Source organism: Balearica regulorum, chromosome 3, assembly GCF_011004875.1.
Source record: "Balearica regulorum gibbericeps isolate bBalReg1 chromosome 3, bBalReg1.pri, whole genome shotgun sequence".
In the NCBI taxonomy this organism is placed as follows: Eukaryota; Metazoa; Chordata; class Aves; order Gruiformes; family Gruidae; genus Balearica; species Balearica regulorum.
The window spans coordinates 87049741-87061939 of NC_046186.1; the positions used below are offsets into that span (position 1 = coordinate 87049741).

General features: G+C 46.3%; 1 protein-coding gene across 5 annotated transcripts; it reads left to right on the top strand.

Moving 5' to 3' along the window:
• The first annotated feature begins 480 nt into the window (after nt 1-480).
• Nucleotides 481-8321, top strand: ZBTB18 (zinc finger and BTB domain containing 18). 5 transcript variants are annotated; one of them, XM_075748820.1, is made up of 4 exons: nt 965-1503; nt 2432-2515; nt 4615-5302; nt 5415-5592. In XM_075748820.1, exons 2-4 carry the CDS (start codon nt 2503-2505, stop codon nt 5443-5445), a joined length of 732 nt encoding a protein of 243 aa, XP_075604935.1. In that variant the 5' UTR covers nt 965-1503; nt 2432-2502; the 3' UTR covers nt 5446-5592. The 5 variants fall into 5 exon arrangements, with proteins under 5 accessions (XP_075604931.1, XP_075604932.1, XP_075604935.1 ...); XM_075748816.1 differs by lacking the exon at nt 965-1503 and adding an exon at nt 481-922 and having other exon boundaries at nt 4615-8321; XM_075748818.1 differs by lacking the exon at nt 965-1503 and adding an exon at nt 3724-3747 and having other exon boundaries at nt 1544-2515; nt 4615-8321.
• The last annotated feature ends 3878 nt before the right edge of the window (nt 8322-12199 follow it).

The following is a 12199-nucleotide window of genomic DNA, read 5'->3' on the forward strand; positions in this document are numbered from 1 at the left end:
GCGAGGCCAGAGAAGAGCGCAGGGGCACGCCAGAGACGGCCAGCCTTACACTCCGGGAAGCCCAGCCCAGCGCAGCCGCCCCACCGGGACACGGCCCGGCCCGACCCCCGGCCTCGGCCGCACCTGGCGCCCGCCACCCCTCCGCCGTCCCGCCATGCACCGCGCCACCCCACCCCCCCGCCCCGGCAACCGGCGCAAGGCCGCGGCCCTCGCGCGCCCTCAGGAGCAAAGCTCCGCCCCTCTGGCCCCGCCCCTCCTCGCTCGCCCCGCCCTCTACCACGCCCCCTTGCGGGGCTCTGCGGGGCCACGCCCCCTTCCGCCTCGGCTCCCCGCCGGGTCACGCCCCCTGCCTCACCGCGCGCCGCGATTGGCGAAGCCGCCGGCCTTCCCGGGCCTTCCTTCTCCACTCAGCGCTCGCCGCGGCCCGTCACTCATCGGCGGGACGCCGCTCCGGTTGGCGGCGGCGGCGGCGCGGGCGGGCCGCGCTGTCAGTCAGGGAGCGGAGTCCGAAGTGGGGAGCGGGGAGGGGGCGAACATCTGTCTGCCGCAGCCCGGGCCCGGCTGTGCCGCCGCCGCCGTGCGTGCGCCCGTGCTGCGTGCGCCCGGCGCCCCCGCCCTCCATCCCCCCCCCGGCCCCCGCCCCTCCCCCGCGCCCGGCCCCGGGCTCCGCGCCGTCTCCGGCCGTCGGTGCCATGGGGAGCCGCTGAGCGCGGGGCCCGCTTCGCTCCGCCGGCTGCCCCGCTCGCTCCTCAGCTGCCGGCAGGGGGGAGGCCGGGGGGGGGCGGCGGCCAGCGGGCGCGGGGGGCGGGCGGGGGGGGAGGGCGGGAGGGGGGCGAGACGCGATCCCGGAGCGGCAAGTGAGCGAAGAGGAGCCGGCGGGCGGCGGCGGCGGGAGCGCGGGGACTTCGGGCCGCCGCGGAGTGTGAGTCCCGCTGCCCCCATCCCCACACACCCGCCGGGCCGGGGCCGGGGCCGGGGCCGGTGCGGCCCCGCGGGGCGGGCGGAGTTGGCGGCGGGTCCGGCGGGGGGTGGGCGCAGCCGGGCGGAGAGGCGGGGGGCGGGGGCAGCCCTCCGCGGGCGGCGGGACCGGCCGCCCCGGCGCCGCTCCCGGTTACTTTTCTTTTGTTGCCGCCGTGACCCGGGGGCGGCTTTTCCTGCGCGCCGGGCAGCCGCTTCCTTCTCCGCGGGGCGGCCGCCGGCGCGCCTGGCCACGGCCCCGGCCCCGGCCCCGGGCGGGGGTGGCGCTGCCCGGCAGGACCAGGCCCCCGCGCCGCGGGGGGCGGCCGGCCCCGGCCGGGGGTGTCGGGGCGGTGGGGGGCAGCCCCGGCGAAAAGTTGCCGCCGCCCGGTGGCGATGGGGGTGCCGGGCCCGCCGGGAACTTGCTGCGCGCCGCCGCCGCCGCCGCCTCCCCGCCGGCCCGCGGCGCCGGGCGTCCCCTCACGGCCCGGCCCGGCCCGGCCCGGGGGGCGGCGGCGGGCTCGTCCCCCGCCCGGCAGCGGGCAGGTGAATCGCCCGCCCAACTTGGTAGACACGAGTGCGGCGTGAGCGTCACCGGAGGGGCCGGGGGCCGGCCGGCGGGGCCGATCCCGCCGGCGGTGCGAGGGGCACGGCGCCCGGCCGCGCCGAGTCCCGCTCCCCTCCCTGCCGAGCGGCTGGCGGGGTGAGAGGGGGGCACTGGGGCTGCGGGAGCCTGCGGGCTGGGGGCCGGCGTCCCGGTGCCACAGCAGTCAAATAAATGACAGCCCGAGCCCCCGCAGGGAAAAAGCGATTTATGGGTAAAGCTGAAGGCTTGAAATAGTGCCCCGGCCAGGTTAACTGCTTTGGTGTTTTAAATGAGCTGGAGTTTGAGGGCTCGGTATCACTTATGCCGTCTAAACGTTGAAACTGAAAGGACCGACGGCGAAGCGGGGAGCTGTGAGTTGAGTAGATAGGTCTGGTTAATTCCTTCTCTTAACTGAACCTCTGGGCTCAATAAAACCGAATTGGTATGGATTTCTCGAGTAACCCCGTGGCTGGGGTATGCTGTCAGTACATGAAGCGGTCCTCCAACTTGAGGCAGAAGTGTTGCTATGCTGCAAATACAGTAGAGCCCCATATGTTTAGGATTTTCTTTTTTTTTTTTTTTCCTCCCTGTTAGAAAGTTTGAAAAAAAGAGACTTTGAAGTATTTTGTTTATACTAACAGAAGAGAAAAGTTCTCCTAAGAAAAAGCTGGTGGCAGGAGTGTAGAGGAGTAGCATATGGCATTAAAAGGAGCACAGCTGGAGGTAGCATTTCCATCTGAACATGATGTCAGAGCAGCTGACAGCCTGCCATCCCTCAGCCTTTTATTCTAACACACAGACAGGGAGTTAGTGTGTGCAGATCTGTGTGTGGAGAAGGTATCTCATTCCTCTCTAACATCATCTCCACTTTGCATCTGTCTCTCCTAGTCTGCTTTTTTTCCACCGATCTAACAGACCTGGAGCCAGCAAGACTCAGAGGAAAGGACTTAATCAGGTTTATGTGTACTAAAGGTAGGAGTAGCAATAGATTAGATACAGCATATTTCTGTTTTGGTGTGTTGTTTATTGAATTTCAGAAAAAAAAAATCACATTACTTTTCTAACCAAGTTTAGAGGTAATATATGAAATTGAGTATTAAATAGATAAGTGGACTTAATCGAAAGGCTTGGGCTGCAGTTGGAGAGTATGAGTTCTTGGGCACATTGTTAGCATTAACTTTAATGCATATTGTGAGAATGTCTTGGTTTGGAAGAAGGAGAGAGCAAGTTCATTCTTCATTTCTGAGACCAAAACTGCAATGGATTTAGTGGCAAGCCTAAAGAGACTTCTGCTTTATGTTCTTGTATTGTATCTTTTGAATGACTTTACGGGGGTTTTAGTGAAATATACAAAAGTGTGCTTTTTTTTTTTAAAAAAAAAAAGACTATTTTGGCTAAAATGTGTTTGTGGGGAAGTCTTTCATTAAACTTCATGGTTAAATATCCAGCAGCTCAGAACCGTTGTAGCATACAGCTGTAGTGCTTCTGAAAGATAGAAATCAGTTATGTGTTTAAAAACTTTTGTACCCGGGAGAATGGCTTGACTGGTTTCCTCTTTTCTTTCTCGCGTGTAGCATTTGAAATCTTTTATTTCAGCATAACAATAATTATTTGAAGGAGTTTTTGTATTTGCGACTAATTTAGAACTTGTAGATTTGAGCTGCCTGAATTGGCCAGACAGCTGTAATCGCACTCCTCTATTCTTAATCTCTTTATCTGGGCAGCAGCTGCCATATGGCCACAGTCAGCTGGATCAGATGTTTATAAGCTTCCTTCTTCGTCCCTCTCTGTCCTTTCAGCCTCCTAATTTGATCACAGCTACCTTGTGAGCTGCCCTCCAATCTTTATTTTTAGCCCTCTTAAGGATTAGGATTGATGTTGGCTGTGGGGCACTTAAAGTGATTGTATTGTAAATCTTCGTGCTTTATTCTAGCAATGGTATTTTACAGAATATAGTAGGGGTTGTGTTGTAAGTTTTAGTACATCTTGGTTTGCGAGGGGTGAGGATTTTTCAATAATATCTGCCAGCCTAGAGAGCCACGATCTGCTTAGGTGATTTAGGAGAACATTGCTATCAATCACAGAAGAATAGATTAAGACGGGTTTTTAAGGAATTTTACTTTCTATTTGAGTTTTGACTTCTCTACTTCTTTGAAGTTTATTTTTTCTTTATCATCAAGGAAGGTGAACAGAAAAATACTTGGGTAAGAACAGTACTCAGGATGCTGATTTTAAATATGCACACATGCACACACGCTCACGTTGAATGACTTTTTTTTTTTTTAAGTTTGGTACTGCAAACTCTGGCTGGTGTGGGAGGGGAGGGAAATTTCTGTCCTTCTGCATAGGGGAAGCAGTGCTCGTTGGCGCTTTGGTTGTTAGTTTTCTTTTGTAAATTCTGCATGTTGGCAAAAAAAATGTTCATGTTCTATTGTACAGTATGGAGAAGGCTTAAAACCTGAAACTGTACTTAATACAAGACAAAAAAACACGCAAACTAAATTTCTAAAAGCCTTGATTTTGCTGTCGATATAAATTGACACCCGTAAATAATTTCTATACTTTATGAATGTTAGACCTTCAGATTTCAGTATATTAGCACTTCTTCATGTACAAACCTCTCCTCTTACTACAATTCGACTTGAAAAAGACCGTTGATGATTGGATTTAAAATTTTTTTTTCTTCCCCCTCTGTGATCTCTCAAACTTAGTGTTAAAAAAAAATATATTTTTTTTTAGTCTGTCCTCCTAGGGATGCAATCTGGAGGAAGTTGCCTTAAAAAAATAACTGTTGAACAGATTTTTTTGAACAGCAGTGATACTTTAAAAAAATTACAGATGTACCTATGTGCTTATTAGAACGGCTTATTTACCCCTGAAAGGAAATAGCAACTTCAGTGGTTGATCGGGAGGAGAGTTGCCATCATACACGCGTGTGAAATAATCTTCGCGTGGTGTCACTAGCAGAATTCTGGCAATATAAATACAAGGTTTTAGAGTGGAATAACTTGGATTCATAAGTTCTGTGATTCCGACCTACGTTTAATTTCTAAAAATCTCATTGCTTATAGGTTATGAAGACAGTATGGAGTTTCCTGACCACAGTAGACATTTGCTACAGTGTCTGAGTGAGCAGAGACATCAGGGTTTTCTTTGTGATTGCACTGTTCTGGTAGGAGATGCCCAGTTCCGAGCGCACAGAGCTGTACTGGCTTCATGCAGCATGTATTTCCACCTCTTTTACAAGGACCAGCTGGACAAAAGGGACATTGTTCATCTGAACAGCGACATTGTTACAGCCCCAGCTTTCGCTCTCCTGCTTGAATTCATGTACGAAGGAAAGCTCCAGTTCAAAGACTTGCCCATTGAAGACGTGCTAGCAGCTGCCAGTTATCTCCACATGTATGACATTGTCAAAGTCTGCAAAAAGAAGCTGAAAGAGAAAGCAACCACGGAGGCAGACAGTACAAAAAAGGAGGAAGACGCCTCAAGTTGTTCAGACAAAGTGGAGAGCCTCTCCGACGGCAGCAGCCACATGCCAGGAGACTTGCCCAGCGATGAAGATGACGGAGAAGATGAAAAATTGAACATCCTGCCTAGCAAAAGGGACTTGGCGGCTGAGCCTGGGAACATGTGGATGAGATTGCCCTCAGACTCAGCAGGCATTCCCCAGACTGGCGGAGAGGCAGAGACGCACGCAGCAGCAGCTGGAAAAACAGTAGCCAGCCCCTGCAGCTCAACAGAGTCTTTGTCCCAGAGGTCTGTCACCTCCGTGAGGGATTCAGCAGATGTTGACTGCGTGCTGGACCTGTCTGTCAAGTCCAGCCTTTCAGGAGTTGAAAATTTGAACAGTTCTTATTTCTCTTCGCAGGACATGCTTAGAAGCAGCCTGGTTCAGGTGAAGGTGGAGAAAGAGGCTTCCTGTGATGAGAGTGATGTTGGCACTAATGACTATGATATGGAACATAGCACTGTGAAAGAAAGTGTGAGCACTAATAACAGGGTACAGTACGAGCCGGCCCACCTGGCTCCGATGAGGGAAGATTCGGTCTTGAGGGAGCTAGATAGAGAGGACAAGGCAAGCGATGATGAAATGATAACTCCAGAGAACGAAAGAGTCCAGGTGGAAGGAAACATGGACAGCAGCTTGCTCCCTTACGTGTCAAACATCCTTAGCCCCGCTGGCCAAATTTTCATGTGTCCTCTCTGCAACAAGGTCTTTCCTAGCCCCCACATCCTGCAGATCCATTTAAGCACGCACTTTCGAGAGCAGGACGGGATCCGCAGCAAGCCTGCTACCGATGTCAATGTCCCGACCTGCTCGTTGTGTGGTAAGACTTTTTCTTGCATGTACACCTTGAAACGTCATGAGAGGACTCATTCAGGTGAAAAGCCCTACACTTGCACCCAGTGTGGGAAGAGCTTCCAGTACTCCCACAACCTGAGCCGCCACGCAGTGGTTCACACGCGGGAGAAGCCTCACGCTTGTAAGTGGTGTGAACGCAGGTTCACGCAGTCCGGAGACCTTTACAGACACATTCGGAAGTTTCACTGTGAGTTGGTGAACTCATTGTCTGTCAAAAGCGAAGCACTGAGCTTACCTACTGTCAGAGACTGGACCTTAGAAGATAGCTCACAAGAACTTTGGAAATAAAATTTTTATATATATAAATAATATATATATAAATCTATATAGTTGTGGTACAGTCTAAAAGCAATCTTGTTTCCTTGAACTGAAAGTTTGGCTATTAGCTTGTTTTTGCACTTTAAGGCAGCATGAATATTTCACTAATTTAGCACTCCGATAAAAATGAACTGTAGAGGTAATCCGACAAAGTAACAAATTACGGAGCGTATTTTTCCCCTTTTCAGAATAGAAGCCAGCGGATACTTTACTTCTAAGGAATCTCTGATTCAAAAAAAAATTGGACGTGGCTTTATTCTCCCCAAAACACTGCGTTCTTTTAAGCTCTCGATCTTTTTTCTCTTAAAATCTGAATGTAGAAATCCTCTCCCAATTTTGACAGTTCCTTTACATTTCTATAATTGCATGAGTCCTTTCTAGCTGTTGGAAACCTGAATGCTTTTAGACCCAAATGGAAAATTTCTGAAATGCTGGATTATCTATTTTTAAACAAGCAGTTGACTTAAAACTTATTATGGCAACTTCTGGATTTCTGACAGTTCCCACTGGAAAAAAAACAAAAAAACAACAAAAAAAACAACACAAAAACATAAAACAAAAACCCCGAGAGTACACTGGGATCACTGGGACTCTGTCTTACGTGAAGGTTTGCTTGGGATGCAAAAGGATATTGCAGCTTCAGCAGTGATGAACTGTGTGTTTAAAAAATGTGAATTACTGTTATTGTATACTGTAATTGATTACATGGGCCGGGGGGAGGTATCAAAGAACTTGGCAGGTTGTGTTGATGCTCTTAGTTGAGTCTTGAAAAGTAAATATTAACGCTACAGAAATGCATGAGTTTCAGTATATTTTTGTCTTTGTTTGCATTGTATAACTTTAACGAGTGAGTTGAAAATTATTTAATTTCCTTAGGAAAAAAAAAAAACCTACACCGTTGAAATTGCCGGTGTTACGAAGAAGAGAAATGCACTGTTTTTATTTTATCTAATTTAAATTTACTTTCCCACTGTCTTTAAGTTGAGAAGAACTTAAGCTACGAGTCGCCGATCTAGCTACGTTAACAAGGAAAAAAAAAAAAAAGAAAAAAAAAAAAAAGAATGTTTACAACCAGACTTCGAGATTTGCATGTGCGGTGTGCATTTACTAACCCCAGACCCCTTCTAATTGCACAGACCCCACGCCAGCTCCAGCTGAGGTGCGTCCATTTCCCCAGATGAGCATTTGTAGGATTCCTGCTGCACCACTCCACCACAATAGGTCGTTCTTTTTTTTTCCCCCCCGTTGAAAAGAGGCTGTGGACTGAAAAAAAAAAAAAAAAAAAAAAAAAAAAGAAAAAAAAAAAGAAAAGAAATGAAAAAAAAAGCAAGCCCCGGGGGGAAAGGCCTGGGAAGGCCTGAGTGACAGGGGGGCCGGGGGAGGGCAGGGGAAGGACTATGTGTATCCAAGCAGCAGAGACTGCAGCCTGACGTGTGGTTTTAATGACCAACACGCAGGTCAAAAGCATTTTGCACAGTGTTTGTTTTCCTGTCTTGCACTTACAAATAAGGTCTATGGGAGTAGCATGGAAAACGTTTGCTGTTTTTCCCTTTTTTTTTTCTTTTTTTTTTTTCTCTGCTTTTGTTTAAAATTTGATCGCCTTAACTACTGTAAACATAGCCTATTTTTGTGCTTAAGATACTGAATGGAAAACTCCATTGTGTATTGCTGGACTGTTTTGGAAATATTTGGTCAAATGTGTGTTAATTTGGCTGTAATGGCATTTAAAACAAAAAAAAAAAAAGCTGTGAAAATGGCCTTGGAGCGTTATCTTTAGTTACTTGAATAGTTTCTAGGTTTTAAAACTACATTCTTTTCTTAAGTTAGAGAAGACAATCAGTGTCTGAGGAAAATGGACTTTCTCTTGGATTTATTTGTGGTCCTTGTGAGTGATTGCTTTTTTCCTTTCCTTAGTTTCACATTCTTCTTTTGTTCTAAAACTTAGACTGACATCTAGCTTTGACAATCATAGTATGTTTTATTTTCCTGAGGGGGGAATAACTTATAATGCTGTTTAGTTTTGTACTATTGGTGTGTTGGTGAATTTTTAAACTGTGTGCTAACTGCAATAAATTATATGAACTGAGAAATCAATTCCCTTGTCTTTTTTCCCTCTTTTAAATTATAGTTACGGAGTATTTTTTATAATGTGTAACTTTATTACTTTTGTACAGACTTCTATTGCTAACTGTGTATGGAATATGTTTTCAGTATGCTTTTGAGCACTTTGTTGCTAACGTACATATTTACATCTCACTTAACATTTAAAAAAATTAAATGCTTGTGTTTTGAAAGCATTTCTCTGTGTGTAGCTCTCGATCATTCTGTAGAGGGATTTTTTCATTAAGGATTTTTTTCTTCTGCAAATACTTCCACAGAAGCAATCCATTAAATTCCAGGAATTTTGCTACCATGCAAATATCTATACAGAGGCACAGTTCCTTTTCTGGGCTTAATTTCACCCCAAGGAGCTCTCTCGGGCTCACTCTTTTGTATTCAGTCTCTATCGGAACGTCAGAGCAGAAGGCAACAACTTAATCTGAAGCACTGACTGGGCATTGACTGGCCGTCAGCGTTACAGTAGGCAGTCAAAATGTCCAAAATACCAGTAATACAGCAAAGCTGTCTGGACTACAGGGGAAAATTAAAATAATCCTAAATCTGGTTGGGGACTTCTCTTACGGACTAAACGTTTAAAAAAAATAAAATGAAGCTTAGCGAAACCTTTGAAAAAGAACTGGTTTAGATGCTTGTTGCAGGATATACCCAGAATTCTTGTTCGAGGCCGCTCCATCCTGGGAATGAGACCAGCACTGCAGAGCCCAATGGGAATGTGAAAGTAGAGCTAAATTAGAAGTCTGGAACAGAGACAGCAGGACCAATTTGAAAAAAAAAAAAAAAATTAAAAAAAAATTTAAACATTTCATTACATTTGTCATCTGCCTTGGTACAACTGAAGTTGTGCCTTGACCAAGTGAATCTCTGTGCCTAACGCTATTCTGCTTCTCTTCTTACATCTACGGTAGTTTGTACTGAGCCAGAATGATCTTTTTCACTGTTACGTTCTTTTTAACAATTTTCAATCATCATTTGCTGCGTTTGGGGTTGGGTTTTTTTTGGAGTTATTACAGATATTTTGAAAACATTTGTCAATGTTTGTGTCCTCAGCTGCATAGATTTCTCTCTAGCAGCAGACCTTTTCTGTAGGCTTTCATACGATAGAATATTATGTGTAGATAAGACGCTTTAAAGTATTGTCAAGACTGAAAACCAGCTAATATTGCAGTTCTGAAATCCGTGCGGCTGATGAGCTTTGGATGTGGCTCTTGGCAGATTCACCATTTGTTCTCCGACATTAAGATTTTCAAGGATTGTAGATTCCCAAATAAAACTAGACTTAGAAAGAGCCCCTCTTCAGAAGGGTAACAGAAAACATAACGTAGCCATTAATGACCAAATAATTCAAAATATCCTTTATACTTTCGGGTTTTATCTAGATGGTCTCTACATCTGCAGCACACACTTGCTTGTGGCTATCAAAGTGTTTCTTCAATGAAAAGATGAAACATACTCCTGTGTGTTGCTTCTCTCCATAAGGTTTAATGTACTGACATATCTAAATAGCTGTAACTTTTTTTCCTTTTTTTTTCTTTTTTTTAATACAGCCCCTAGATAATGAAACATGAGAGAACGTTTTATTTGTCTTGAGGATATGTGGTAACAAAATCCTCACCGTTCGTGTTGCCATGATGGTCGAAGGCAAATTGCGGGAATGGAAACCGTGTGCTCTAAACTTCACAGGTTGGGAAGACTGTCTCTGACCGGTAATAGTCATCACTTTTTCACTGTGAGTGCTTCTAGCCCAAGACTCACAGGGAACACACTAAATACATCACCCGGCTGCTTCTTTAACCGCTGCCTGTGATAGCTTAATATTCTGTAATTACGAATGATTTCTCTAAACTCAAACTTAGGGGTTTGGTGTACCATAGACTTTTGAATCAGGTATAGCATTCTACGGACCATTTGCTTACTGAGACCTTTGCGTGTTTTAGGTGCAATTTGAAGAAGAACTTGGTAGGAGTTTAAAACAAAACTTTCTGGCCAAGGCAGGGAAGGGATCCTCGTTGCTTTTCCTGCTCTCCTGCGCTGGGGGAAAAGCAAATACCACACAATCCCATATACTTCTGCTGAGCCTAAGTGAAACCAGCGTGTCCCGTCAAAACTTGCATCGCCTTGTTGGAAGCCCAAGTAAAATTTTCAAAATAATTTGCGAAGGGGCAGATTCCCTGTTCCCCCCCCGCCCCGTGCTGCCTCCCCGCAGCAGCCGTGCTGGCTCACCTGCTCGGGAAGGACGCGGCCGTGTCCTCTCCCTGCCGCAGCGTATGTACCCTCTGCTCTGGATCGACCGATTTGTCAGCGGTGGACTGACTTCCCCCTCCCCCCCCCCGATTAATTCTACAATAATCATATGTTCTAACCTTTTAATGGATTCCTAATATAAAACTTTTAAAATACATTTTTCCAGCCTACCTTCAAAAATGAAACCCTGTGCCCCCCTTTTTATGATCAACGATGCTGCAGCAATTTGTCGCTGAGGAGAACTTGAAAGGGGAGAAATTTTCAACCTGCTCCCTCCCCTCGCTTTGAAGCGATGCAAATTCCTTCAGGATGAAGGTGAAATACGTTTCAAGTCTGAAAAAATACCCTAAAATAGAAAACTGATTCTAAAATATTGTCGTGTAGTCCTCCGTAGCAGAGTTCTCAAACTTATACATTATTAACACTGTTTGTCCATGTGATTTCCAAACTGACGTCTTTCCAGAGAGTATGGTCTTTTATTAAAGAAATCTAACCAAAGCATTAAGGGGTTTTTTACTGGGATGGTAAACGTGAATTTTAACAGAACTCTCCAGTATTTTTAAAGGCAGGGAAAAGTGATGCACAAATCTTCTGGGCTCCTTCAAAATAATCTAGTTCAGGAGTCCTGGTTTAATTTTTGTTGCGTCTCACTCATGTTTTAATCATCATTAAATACAATGAGTTTGGTAACAAAAAATATCATCTAAATTGTAAGATGTAAGATCTTTCTTTATTTGCACGAATGCATTTGGGCAGAAGGTGGAAATGTTCCCTTTTGCCAGCAAATGAAGACAGTCGCAGGAAGAAGAGCCCTGCTTATTAAAACCTACAGCCAGCAGCTCCTGCTAGCGTGATAAAATTCAGCTAAACCTGTTAATGGGTCTTACCGATGACAGATTACGTCCTTTTGGGAAAGATTATCCATTTTAGTCTCGTAGGCTAAAAAAGAAGCATTACTTTGAACCGACTGTCAAATCCAAATGCTCTCGGTGCAAGTAACACGCAGCTTGCCCAGCTCTGCCAGGGCAAGAGAGGGGGGGACTCTTCTGCACAGCCAGGCAGTGGTAAAGCCAAAGGTGGAACGGGCTTAACTGTGACAGTGGTGGCAAATGCTGCAGAGGTTTCAAGTGATAGAGATGTCTGCCAAAAAAAAAAAAAAAAAAAAGTTTTTTCAAAAATAATCCATATTTGACCAGGAGTATTTTTCTTATGATGGAATTTATTGGGTTAGTTAATTGTTCAGACTAAGAGAACTTGCCTAGGTTGTCTGCTTATCATCTTCAGGTTCATTTTGCTTTAATTTAGTTTCTTACTTTCAGGTTTTTTTCCTTAGAAGACAATCGCTCCGCTAACACGTGCAGAACAGACAGCATTTTCCTCCTTGATAACTCCTTAACATTAACCATTTGTAGCAGGGGGCAACCAGTGCTCCTCACCCCTGCGTGGAAACCTTCCCCTCGCCAGGACAGACACTGTGCCTCTCCGTACCACGGCTGTTACTGCGGGGCCAAATTTTCTTTTCTTTTTGAGATTTTTACAGCCTGGCTCTAACAAGCTTTTGCTTGGGGCTAAAAGGGAGAGTGTATGCAGTTTAGCATTGGAGCTGAAAT